The 13,239-nt window shown below is 49.9% G+C and overlaps 2 protein-coding genes across 3 annotated transcripts in view; one reads left to right on the top strand and one right to left on the bottom strand.

Moving 5' to 3' along the window:
• Positions 1-491: 491 nt before the first annotated feature.
• On the bottom strand, positions 492-4,862 carry amigo1 (adhesion molecule with Ig-like domain 1). Its single transcript, XM_070859499.1, has one exon. The coding sequence runs from the start codon at positions 4,228-4,230 to the stop codon at positions 2,731-2,733; it is 1,500 nt and encodes a 499-aa protein (XP_070715600.1). The 5' UTR covers positions 4,231-4,862; the 3' UTR covers positions 492-2,730.
• Positions 4,863-6,865: 2,003 nt separating this feature from the next.
• Positions 6,866-13,239, top strand: part of gpr61 (G protein-coupled receptor 61) — a 284,165-nt gene continuing 277,791 nt past the window's right edge. For both annotated transcript variants that reach the window (XM_070859498.1, XM_070859497.1), the window contains exon 1: positions 6,866-6,912. The gene's annotated coding sequence lies outside the window, so the exon portion shown is untranslated. The remainder of the gene's footprint in view (positions 6,913-13,239) is intronic.

Here is a 13,239-nt window from a genome sequence, read left to right as displayed (position 1 = left end):
AAATTCTGGAGAATATAGGCCTAGTCTGCTCAATCTCTCCTCATAGGACAATCCCCCCATCCCAGGAACCAGTCTGGTGAACCTTCGTTGCACTCCCTCTATGGCAAGTATATCCTTCCTTAGGTAAGGCGACCAAAACTGTGCACAATACTCCAGGTGTGGTCTCACCAGGGCCTGATATAATCACAGTAAGACGTCTTTACTCTTATACTCAAATCCTCTTGTAATAAAGGCCAACATACCATTTGCTTTCCTAATTGCTTGCTGTACCTGCATGTTAACTTTCAGTGATTGGTGTAAAAGGACACCCAGGTCCCTCTGAACATCCTCTGCTCACGCGATTGATAACTTGCCCTGATTTCCATGGACCGCAATGAACCAAGCGACGTATTATGTACATCTACGTGACGTGGATTAGTTTAAGATGTGTCTGTCACACACTCCAGGTGTCAGGAACCCCCCCCCCCCCCAAAGGTTCAAATGTCCCAGGAACCAAGCCATACTTTCCCACATACTTGTTTCTCTGTCTCTTACCAACAATCACCACATTTTCTGCCTCACTGCAAACTGGGAACCTCGTATAAAATAGGCAAGGACATGGAACCGTATCAAGGCACTTAACAGAAAACTGGGTACAGGTGACAAGACACAAGCAACATTCTCTATACTGATTGTCTAAATCCCTTGGGCCTGTTGCCCTGGCTCAGGCTAGCTGTAAGTACACACACTACAAAGACATACATTATTATTATTATTTTTAAATAAATATTGGCATCTTCAAGCAGATGCATGCAGTACACCCCAGGTACAAGCCCACATGCAGTGCCTTTATTAAATTCCAGATAATTAGGTTTTTCCTTATAGACATTTTTTTTGTAAGATTCTTATGATTTATCATATTCTGGATTTAAATTATACATCGGGACCTTTAATGAATGCAGTTCTCATTCAGAATGATTCTTGGCAGTTCCCACTCTGGGAATGGGGCAGAGTGGTGGGTTCAGTGTGTGAGGGGTAAGTTAGGAGAGATATTCTGCATCACTGCATACTGCAGGGTGCTGTGCAATGATTCATGTACTGCGGTGCTTATACAGTGACACCGTGTAAACAACAGACACAGTACCGCAGGGTCAAGGAATATTTGACATTAACCAATACAAGACCAGAGAACAGTGACTACACTTTAAAAAAGTACTTCATTGGCTGAGAAGCGCTTTGGGACGTCCTGAGGTCGTGAAAGGCGCTACAGAAACGCAAACTTCTCTTTTTCTTTATAAGATGGCTCTTCTCCCTGGTTCTATCGAGTCTCTGTGCTCCTATGCGGAGGCTGCTAACTTTCGCTGGCCTACAGTTGCAGGTGTGCTGATACATAATACCCTCCCGTACCTCACCCAAGTGGCCACCAGCAAGTTACAGCAAGCTAGTCATGGTGGGTCCCAATTCAGTGCGGGCTGCAGCTCCGGCCAGCAGACACGGACCCTGCCTGGTTGTTAACCCCAGCCTGACTCTGGTGCTAAACCCAGTGACAGGACACATAACCCGGAATGAAGACGCACAGGAACCGAGCCGCGCCCTCACTGTGCAACAGACAGGTGCAGCTGAACTTTACCAGAGGTGCGTGAATTCTGTCTCACTATGTCCTGGGTTGAAGTGCGGCACCTGGACATCTTCCCCGCCTGATCATGTCTCCTCTGTGTGCCTGGGGGGGGGGGAAGGAGACAGTGTGCGGCTGGGTGAACCAGACAATGGGGACTCCCCGGCGTGCAGCGTTTCCAGACAACTGGCCGTGCAATGATCATCGCGCAAACAACACACAGGGGTGGCCATGCAGGCTAGGCTGCCCCTTCCCACACATTCACTCCGCCGCCCAGGAGTGACCGCCAGGCGAGTCTCTGACATTCACTGGCCACCAGGTTAGGGACACCCCTCTGAGATTTGGCTCTTGCCCCGGAGCTGGTCATCACCGGCCCAGCGGCTGAAAGGTCCAGCTTTCCATTCGCTCCCCAGCTCGCTGAGCCCAGTCCGGCCTTTGGTCTCACTCTGTTTCCTTCTCAGGTGTATGTATAAGATCCCAGGGCACTGTTTTGAAGAAGAGCAGGGGAGTTATGCTCGGTGTCCTGGGGCCAATATTTATCCCTCAATCAACATCACTAAAACAGATTGTCTGCTCATTATCACAGTGCTGTTTGTGGGAGCTTGCTGTGCACACATTGGCTGCTGTTCCATTGCAGCAGTGACTACACTCCAAAAAAAAGTACCTTATTGGCTGTAACGCGCTTTGGGACATCCTGAGGTCATGAAAGGCGCTCGAGAAATGCAAGTCTGTCTTTCTTTTGCTTTCTTCATGTCTGCCAGCAGGGTTTTCCGAATGAGGAGGTGTGACACTGCCGAGCAGGGGTTGCCACTGCAGACACTGGGCTCAGCCCCTGTCCCCGCTGGAGCCAGCCTGTTGGGCACAGTTGCCTTGTTTGGAAAGTTGCAAAGCCGGATGCACGGGGAGTGTGAAGAAAAATCACGAAACATTGTGGAGTGTTGCGGAGAGTGAAGACCCTTCCCTGGGCCGTGCGCTCTGACCGTGGGCCAGCGAATTGTGTTGGGCGAATGGAGCTGGTCCCACGGGCTGCCGGTAGAGCGCAAGCTCGGGCGCTGCGCCGGCGCTGCCTTGCGCCTGTCGCCCGCCAGCAGCCTGTGCGCGGTGCGCAGACCATGGCATAACGCCTGCGTGCGGCGTTAGACCACCATGGGGGTGTCCGAGGACACGGAGCCCACCGAGCCGCAGTCGGATTTCTTCCTGGGCACCGCCAGGAGCTTCTTGTCCTCGAACTGCTCCACGGCGTTGGGCTTGAGTTTCCCGTTCTGCCCCGGCGCCTCCTTGGTCGGTTCGATGAACGCCACCCGCCGCTCGGCGGCGGACACGTCGTGGGCGGAGGTGGCGCTGAGCACCGAGGAGTGAATGCTCTCCTCCTGCTCTCCCTGCTGTTTGTGGCCACCCCTGCGGCAGCGGCAGCGGCAGGGAGTCAGGTACAGGTAGATGAGGACCAGTACCACGCTGGTCACACAGCCCACCAGCGTGGTGTACGCCGTGTTGAGAGACTCGTGTGCGGGGCTGGCCGTGGAGTTGTGTACCTTCAGCAGCACATGGATGGTCTCATTGAACTGGCTGCTGCTGGCCCGGCAGGTATAGGTCCCCGAGTCCTCTGGCCGCAGGTTGCTGAGCCTCAGGCTGCCGTCCGCAAGCATCTTGAGGCTGTGGTTGTTGTGGCCGGCCTGGATGGTCTCGTTGTCCGGGGTCACCCACACTTTGGCCATGTTCCTCAGCCTGGTGTCGCACTGGAAGGTCAAGGTCCCCTCCAGGTAAGCCTCCACCTCTGAGTCTGCGACGGTGCTGCAGTTCATGAAGTCCTCCTGCAGCTGGAAGAGTTTGATGGACACCTTGTGGTTGGTGGGCAGGACGCACTTGTACTCGCTGCTAAAGTCCACGGCGGAGCTGAGCTGCCGGGCAAGCCACTGGGTGACCATGAGGTACAGACTGCACTCACACACCAGCGGGTTGTTGTGGAGGTACAGGCCATTTCTCAGGTACGCCGGCAGACTGTTGAGCTCTTGGACAGGCAGGACCTTGATCTTGTTGCTGGACACATCCAACAGTTCTAGGCCAGGCAGCCTGGTGCCTTCCTTCACCAGCTCCAAAGGGAAGCGAGAGATGAGATTCTGGCTCAGGTACAACTTCTGCAGCCGCTCCAAGCCTTCGAAGGCGGTCCTTTCGATCTGGGAGATCCGGTTATTGTACAGCAGCAGCACCTCCAGCTCTTCCAGCCCCTGGAAGTGCAGCTCTTCCAAAGTTGTGAGCTTGTTGGAGGACAGGTCGAGGTACCTCAGGTGCGGCACCTCTGTGAAGGCTTCCTCGGATGTGAAGAACAGGCCATTGTGGCTGAGGAGCAGAGTGTGGAGCCTGGGCAGGCGGACCGTGGTCCACTCGGCCCTTAGGCGGCTCAGGCTGTTGTAGCTGAGGTCCAGGACCGCTGTGTACTCCGGGAGAGCGTTGGGGATGTTCACCAGCTCTCTCTTGGAACAACTGACAATGTTACTGGCACAGATGCAGTCGGAGTTACAGTTCAGGGCAGACACACCCACCTTGTGGTGGTGACACACAGTCAAGAGAAGTACGAGAGTCAGATAGAAAAATCCGCACTGGTATCCTGGGGCAAGGTAGGACTCCAAGAGGCACATTGTTAGGCTTTAGGAACTGGTCATCGAGCGCGCCAGAGTACTCCAGGATTTACACCCCACAGGGGAGAGAGGTTGGCTGGAGCGGAACATTCCTGGCACCAAGTGCTTGCATCTGGAGCTGTAAATAATTGAACATAGTGCAGAGAGGAACTGGCATCCAGCCACAACTCCTCTCCATTTATCAACAAAAGTCACAGTTGGGTTTGCAATCATGCCTGGTATTTAACTCATTGCAGCTCTGTCTCTGGACGGATCAAACATAGCAAGTTTTACTTACTGATTGCAACAATACATCTCCTGGGGGTTAGCAGTGATCCATGTTGTCTTCTTTCTCCTGAAGGCAAAGTGGGGGGGGGGGTCCTTTTGAATGATCACAAGCGACTGTCTCACCGCTCCCGGTCAATCGCCCTCCAATCCAGGTCCTCCTTAACTGCGGATCATCGTTGCAGAAATCCCGCAAACATCTCGGAGCGTGGTCACCCTCTGAGGAAGAAGGCAGAGGATGTGTGTGTGTGTGACTGACTGACTGAAGAACAGATTGCATCCACAGGGTGCCAGGAGCTGGGGTGTGGGGTGGAGGGAGAGGGACAATGCCAGGGTTCAGGATGCGATGCGCTCATCTTGCGCCCAACCTGCTCTCTCAGCTCGGCTCCTCGCAACTGGCAAGCTTTGTTTATTGCTCCCCTCTCTGCTCTGTCCCGATTGGAGCAGAAGAACATCCATCCACAACTCTTGGCCAACCCCTGCCAGCCCATTGGCCGAGTGCACTGAAACCAAGCGGCCAATGAGCAGAGCCTCCAGTTTAACCCATTGAGTGACAGGTTGGCGCTGTATTTAATGCGCCATCATTGCAGATTCACGGAGCAAAAAATAACCCACAATCAATTTGAAGATTTCTTGAGCTTTCCCCCTCCCCCAATAATATTTTTAATGTTTTTTGCCCTCTATTTAATTGAAAATGTGATCCTCCTCCCTTGAAGACAATACTCTAAATACCGGAATCTGAACCAGATTAAACGCATCAACTTTTTAAAAATGCGGATTTAAAGCTATCATCATCCCAGTGGGCTTTGATATTAAAATTGTGCTTGCTTCAATTATACACCAAGGAAGTGGCCCCATGTGATCCTTCAGCAGTTAATGAAGGATATTAATATTCCAAGATGTCTCTTTCACTTAGGTTTGAAATATGAGTGAGTCACCCAGCCCAGATTATTGCCCTTTCTGCGTGATGCCGCCTCCCTGACAGAACCCAGCCATACGCTGGGATGTGAAGATGTCATCCTGTCTGGTGTCAACAATTGCCAATTTTAATTAGCGGCTGGTTTAATCAAAACTGGGTGAAAATCTGCATATTCAAGTAAAAAGGAAAAAGGACTTGCATTTATATAGCGCCTTTCACCACCTCAGAACGCCCCAAGGCACTTTACAGCCAATGATGAAGGGTCATCGACCTGAAACGTTATCTCTGTTTCTCACTCCACAGATGCTACCTGACCTGCTGAGTGTTTCTGTTTTAATTTCAGATTTCCAGCATCCACCATATGTGGCTTTTGTTGAAGTACTTTTGAAGTGTAGTCACTGTTGTAATGTAGCAACCAATTTGTGCACAGCAAGCTCCCACAGACAAATGACTGAATTATCTGCTTTAGGTGTCAGTTGAGGGATAAATATTGGCCATGACACCGAGGAGAACTCCCCTGCTCTTCATCAAAATAGTGCCGTGGGATCTTTTACGTCCAGCTTGGAAGAGAGACTGGGCCTTGGTTTAATGTCTCATTCAAAAGACGGCACCTCCGACAGCGCAGCTCTCCCTGAGCACTGCCCCTTGGACAGTGCAGCACTCCGTCAGTACTGCCCCTCCGACACTGCAGCACTCCCTCAGTACTGCCCCTCCGACAGTGCGGCGCTCCCTCAGTACTGCCCCTCCGACAGTGTGGCGCTCCCTCAGTATTGCCTCTCCAACAGTGCAGCACTCCCTCAGCACTGCAAGGAGCATCAGCCTGGATTTTGTGCTCAAGTGTCTGGAGCAATGCTACTGCTGGATACACTGGAAACTCGATGCAATACTTTGAACAGCAGTGAGAGTGTCTTCGAAGGGTTGGAGTTAAGGTACATGGGACAGACACAGAGCTTTGCTCTGTATCTAACCCGTGCTGCACCTGCCCTGGGAGTGTTTGATGGGACAGTGTAGAGGGAGCTTTACTCTATATCTAACCCGTGCTGCACCTGCCCTGGGAGTGTTTATGAAGGGGAAAGCATGCTTGACAAATCTTCTGGAATTTTTTGAGGATGTAACTAGTAGAGTGAACAAGGGAGAACCAGTGGATGTGGTGTATTTGGACTTTCAAAAGGCTTTTGACAAGGTCCCACACAAGAGATTTCTGTGCAAAGTTAAAGCACATGGTATTGAGGGTAATGTACTGATGTGGATAGAGAATTGGTTGGCAGACAGGAAGCACAGAGTCGAGATAAACGGGTCCTTTTCAGAATGGCAGGCAGTGACGAGTGGGGTGCCACAGGGCTCAGTGCTGGGACCCCAGCTCTTTACAATATACATCAATGATTTGGATGAAGGAATTAAGTGTAATATCTCCATGTTTGCAGGTGACACTAAGCTGGGTGGCGGTGTGAGCTGTGAGGAGGACGCTAAGAGGCTGCAGGGTGACGTGGACAGGTTAGGTGAGTGGGCAAATGCATGGCAGATGCAGTATAATGTGGATACACGTGAGGTTATCCACTTATGTGGCAAAAACACGAAGGCAGAATATTATCTGAATGGCGGCAGATTAGGCAAAGGGGAGGTGCAATGAGACCTGGGTGTCATGGTACATCAGTCATTGAAAGTTGGCATGCAGGTACAGCAGGCGACGAAGAAGGCAAATGGTATGTTGGCCTTCATAGCTAGGGGATTTGAGTATAGGAGCAGGGAGGTCTTACTGCAGTTGTACTGGGCCTTGGTGAGGCCTCACCTGGAATATTGTGTTCAGTTTTGGTCTCCTAATCTGAGGAAGGACGTTCTTGCTATTGAGGGAGTGCAGCGAAGGTTCACCAGACTGATTCCCGAGATGGCAGGACTGACATATGAGGAGAGACTGGATCGACTAAAGCCTGATTTCACTGGAGTTTAGAAGGATGAGAGGGAATTTCATAGAAACATATAAAATTCTGACGGGACTGGACAGGTTAGATTGCAGGAAGAATGTTCCCGATGTTGGGGAAGTCCAGAACCAGGGGACACAGTCTAAGGATAAGGGGTAAGCCATTTAGGACTGAGATGAGGAGAAACTTCTTCACTCAGAGAGTTGTTAACCTGTGGAATTCCCTACCGGAGAGAGTTGTTGATGCCAGTTTGTTGGATATATTCAAGAGGGAGTTAGATGTGGCCCTTACGGCTCGAGGGATCAAGGGGTATGGAGAAAAGGCAGGAAAGGAGTACTGAGGTGAATGATCAGCCATGATCTTATTGAATGGTGGTGCAGGCTCGAAGGACTGAATGGCCTACTCCTGCACCTATTTTCTATGTTTCTATGTTTCCTGTCTGCCAACCAGTTCTCTATCCACGTCAATACATTACCCCCAATACTATGTGCTTTAATTTTGCACACTAATCTCTTTGAAAGTCCAAATACACCATATCCACTGGTTCTCCCTTGTCCACTCTGCTAGTTATATCAAAAATTTCTCGAAGATTTGTCAAGCAGGATTTCCTTTTCATAAATCCATGCTGACTTGGACAGATCCTGTCACTGCTTTCCAAATGCGCCGCTATTACATCTTTAATAATTAATTCCAATTTATCGGCCTTCAATCACGTCAATTTCCTGACCAATAAGGATTTCCTTCAGTTCCTCCTCGCTAGACTCTCGGTCCTCTAGTATTTCTTAGGGACAGTATAGAGGGAGCTTTACTCTGTATCTAACCCCGTGCTGTACCTGCCCTGGGAGTGTTTGATGGGACAGTGTAGAGGGAGCTTTACTCTGTATCTAACCCCATGCTGTACCTGCCCTGGGAGTGTTTGATGGGACAGTGTAGCGGGACCTTTACTTTGTATCTAATTCCTGATACAGGGTACAGTGGTGTAGGGATTAAGTTACTGGACCTAGCACGTTAGAGGACTAATAATCCAGAGTTGTGAGTTCCAATCCCACCACGGCAGTTTGAGACTTTGAATTCAGTTGAAAAAAATCTGGAAATAGAAAGATTGTATCAGTAAAAGTGACCATGAAGCTGTCAGATTGTTGTAAAAACCTAACTGGTTCACTAATGATCTTTTGGGAACATGTCTGGCCTACATGTGACTCTTGTCCAATACCAACATTAGTTGACTCTTTACTGCTGTCTAAAGTGGTCTAACAAGTTACTGAATTATATTAGAAAAAAAAAACTTGCATTTTTATCGTGTATTTCACGACTTCAAGATGTCCCAAACCACTTTACAGCCAATGAAGTACTTTTGAGGTGTAGTCACTGTTGTAATGTAGGAAAATCACTAATAGATCTTCACCACACGGACTGCAGCGCTTCACGAAGACGGCCCATCAGCAGCACCTGCTCAGAGCAGCCAGGGGTGGATTGACCAAGGGGCGGATTGACCATGGGGCAGATGGGACTGCAGCCCCAGGCCCATTAAGGAACATAGGCCACCAAATTGAGAGAAGTTTGCATAATATGTATAGGAATCTAGTATTGCAATGTTATCAGAATATATACCTACTTGATACAGAATATATGCTTCCATTGTTGAATATACCGGCCGATGTTACCAGAATCAGAATCATATACATGATGTAATGAAGATGAACGAAGATAACTATCGGCCCATTGGGATCAGTTTGCCGTAGGCCCATCAGGCCCTGAATCGGCCCTGAGAGCAGCTCGGGATGGGCATTAAATGCTGGCCTTGTCAGCTACACCAATTTAGAAAATGGGCCTTTTCTTCGTTCTTTATTTGTTGTTCTTTATTTTCTGTTGATTGACTCTGTGCCATACCAGGGCCCAGCTTGATACTGTCTCTTTAAGTGGAGTTAACTATGAACTGTATATTAGTTTTAGTGTGTATTTGTCTTGCTTCAATGGGAATGTGGAATTCTTCTCCTTATTGTCCCAGTCTGGGAGACCCTTTCTGCTGACCAGGTGAGGCGGGGGAGGAGGTAACACTCTGGATGCTGGGAGAAAGGCGGCACGACACAAATTCAGTAATTAATTTACCTAATCAAAGGTCAGTCACCCAACTCTCATCCCCACTTATTACCTGCACACCGGAGAAATGCTGACGTTACTCAGAGCCATCAACACTGGCCAAATGCTGGCTCTGGTTTTACGGATTACGAGGCATTGCTGTGTCCGAGAACTATGAACGTGGTTAAAATTGGCAAGCTGCATCTGTGCAGAGGTTTGCCATGGCACGGGCTGTGTGGGCGGGGGTGGGGGGGGGTGCAGCAGCAGTAAACTTTCTTGTATTCCGCTTCTCTTCCCTTTTCCCCATCTGTCCCTTTTTCTCTGTATCTCGTCTCTCTCCCTGCCCAGAGGATTTGGGACACAGTATGTGAGTAATGTGAGACATGCTGTGTGGGGGTGTAGCGAGCGCGGGGGGAATAGGGGACTTTGGGCTGCTGGTTCCCAAACCTCTCCCCCACTGGGGGTTTTCCTCACCTCGTGTCTGGGTCTGTTGTAGACTCTGATAGAGATTGATCGCTGTGATTGGCCATTGATAGAGATTGATCGCTGTGATTGGCCATTGATAGAGAGTGATCGCTGTGATTGGCCATTGATAAAGAGTGATCGCTGTGATTGGCCATTGATAGAGATTGATCGCTGTGATTGGCCAACAACCTCATTATCGTTGTATCATTGACTACCAGGATGGACCTGGGTATTTTTCATCTTGTGATTCCTATGTTCCTATGATCAAGGTATTTTTCTTTCTCTGGAGAGTGGCAGGGTGATTGGGGGAAGTATATGGGAGATAGTAGTGGACAAAATCACAAGACAGTTACTTAATTGTTAGTTTATCTATTCAAAAAGGCCCTATAGTCCCCACTCTCCAATTGCACTATCCAATTATCTCTATGGAGTTGATAGGGTAGACACAGAGAAACAATTTCCTCCAGTGAGGGAGTCTAGAACAAGGTGGCATAACCTTAAAATTAGAGCCAGGCCGTTCAGGGGGTGATGTCAGGAAGCACTTCTTCACACAGACTAGTGATAACGGCTCGTGTCCTAAGTCGCACCAAGTCCCACTCACCCATCATCCCCTGTATTCGCTGCCCCGTGTCCTAACTCTCACCAAGTCCCGCTCACCCACCACCCCCTGTGCTCGCTGCCCCGTGTCCTAATTCGCACTGAGTCCCGCTCACCCACCACCCCCTGTGCTCGCTGACCTACATTGACTCTCGGTTAAGTAACGCATTGATTTTAAAATTCTCATCCTTGTTTTCAAATCCCTCCATGGCCTCGTTCCTCCCTATCTCTGTAATCTCCTCCAGCCCTACAACCCCCCGAGATCTCTGTATTCCTCTAATTTTGGCCTCTTGAACATCCCTGATTTTATTCGCCCCACCATTGGTGGCCATGCCTTCAGCTGCCAAAGCCCCAAGCTCTGGAACTCTCTGCCTAAACCTCTCCGCCTCTCCTCCTTTAAGACGCCCCTTAAAACACAAGAACATAAGAAATAGAAACTGCAGTAGGCTATTCGATCCCTCGAGCCTGCACCACCATCATGGCTGATCTTCTACCTTGGAGTGCAGGTCCATAGATCCCTGAAGGTAGCAGGCCAGGTAGATAAGGTGGTTAAGAAGGCATATAGAATACTTGCCTTTATTAGCCAAGGCATAGAATACAAGAGCAGAGAGGTTATGCTTGAACTGTATAAAACAGTAGTTAGGCCACAGCTATAATACTGCATGCAGTTCTGGTCACCACATTACAGGAAATATGTGATTGCACTGGAGAGGGTACAGAGAAGATTTATGAGGATGTTGCCAAGACTGGAGAATTTTAGCTATGAGGAAAGATTGGATAGGCTGGGTTTGTTTTTTTTGGAACAGAGGAAGCTGAGGGGAGACCTCATTGAGGTGTATAAAATTATGAGAGGCCTAGATAGAGTGGATAGGACAGACCTATTTCCCTTAGCAGAGAGGTCAACAGCCAGAGGGCATAGATTTAAAGTAATTGGTAATAATAATAATAGCTTTAATTTATATAGTGCCTTTAATGTAGTAAAACATGCCAAGGCGCTCCACAGCAATGTTACAAGACAAAACATAAATTTGACACTGAGCCACAAAAGAAGAAATTAAGGCAAGTGACCAAAAGCTTGGTCAAAGAGGTCGGTTTTAAGGAGCATCTTAAAGGAGGAAAGCGAGGCGGAGAGGTTTAGGGAGGGAGTTCCAGAGCTTGGGGCCCAGGCAACAGAAGGCACGGCCACCGATGGTGGAGCGATTATAATCAGGGTTATTCAAGAGGGCAGAATTAGAGGAGCGCAGAGATCTCTGGGGGTTGTGGGGCTGGAGGAGATTACTGAGATAGGGAGGGGCGAAGCCATGGAGAGATTTGATAATAAGGATGAAGGATGAGAATTTTCCCTGATTGGCCCTGGGCTACACACTGGATAACACACGGGAGGAAGCCTAGGGGAGCCTGCGTTTAAGTTGCATGTTTTTTCTGTTTTCTGTTGCCTCTCCCAATGTTGGGACTACTCAGACTCCCAGGTCTCCTGCCGTTTCAGCCTTGGTGATTTCAGCACCATTCATAGAATACGCATGTCGCCTATATTGCCTTCCAGCAATTTCCCAATGTTCCTGGCAACTGTGAAAACTCTCTGCTAAAGAAACAGAGAATGTTGAGAGAATGCAATTAAGGATACAGTCCACATCGGGAGGAGACTGCGAGTGAATCAAGGGATATGGAGACAGTGCAGGAAAGTGGATTTGAGGTCGAAGATCAGCCATGATCTCATTGAATGGCGGAGCAGGCTCGAGGGGTCGAATGGCCTTCTCCTGCTCTTAATTCCTATGTTATGAGACAGCAGATTGGGAAAATTACATTGTACTGCATCAAATTCCAACTGAACTGAGGGAGAATTGGTGGACTTGTCATTCCTAGAAGTGCATGGCAGATAAACACACAGAGTGGAGTGTGTTACACACAGGATAACACAGGGGAGGGAGGGGAGAGGAGCCTGTGTTTAAGTAGCAGAGCCTGTGTGGAGCACATTGAATAGCAGGCCATGTATTTGCACATAAATATAGGCTGACACTCCAGTGCAGTACTGAGGGAGCGCTGCACTGTCAGAGGGGCAGTACTGAGGGAGTGCCGCACTGTTGGAGGGGCAGTACTGAGGGAGCGCTGCACTGCCAGAGGGGCAGTACTGAGGGAGTGCCGCAGTGTTGGAGGGGCAGTACTGAGGGAGTGCTGCACTGTCGGAGGGACAGTACTGAGGGAGTGCTGCACTGTTGGAGGGGCAGTACTGAGGGAGTGCCGCACTGTTGGAGGGGCAGTACTGAGGGAGCGCCGCACTGTCGGAGGGGCAGTACTGAGGGAGTGCTGCACTGTTGGAGGGGCAGTACTGAGGGAGTGCCGCATTGTTGGAGGGGCAGTACTGAGGGAGCGCCGCACTGTCGGAGGGGCAGTACTGAGGGAGTGCTGCACTGTTGGAGGGGCAGTACTGAGGGAGTGCTGCACTGTCGGAGGGGCAGTACTGAGGGAGCACTGCACTGTCGGAGGGGCAGTACTGAGGGAGCACTGCACTGTCGGAGGGGCAGTACTGAGGGAGTGCCGCACTGTTGGAGGGGCAGTACTGAGGGAGTGCTGCACTGTCAGAGGGGCAGTACTGTGGGAGTGCTGCACTGTCGGAGGGACAGTACTGAGGGAGCACTGCACTGTTGGAGGTGCCGTCTTTCGGATGAGACGTTAAACCGAGGCCCTGTCTGCTCTGTCAGGTGGACGTAAAAGATCCCATGGCACTATTTCGAAGAAGAGCAGGAGTTATCCCCGGTGTCCTGGAGC

The sequence above is a fragment of the Pristiophorus japonicus genome, chromosome 17 (assembly GCF_044704955.1).
Source record: "Pristiophorus japonicus isolate sPriJap1 chromosome 17, sPriJap1.hap1, whole genome shotgun sequence".
NCBI lineage: Eukaryota > Metazoa > Chordata > Chondrichthyes > Pristiophoridae > Pristiophorus > Pristiophorus japonicus.
Note: the sequence above shows the minus strand (reverse complement) of the source record. Positions and strands in the feature narration are given on the sequence as shown.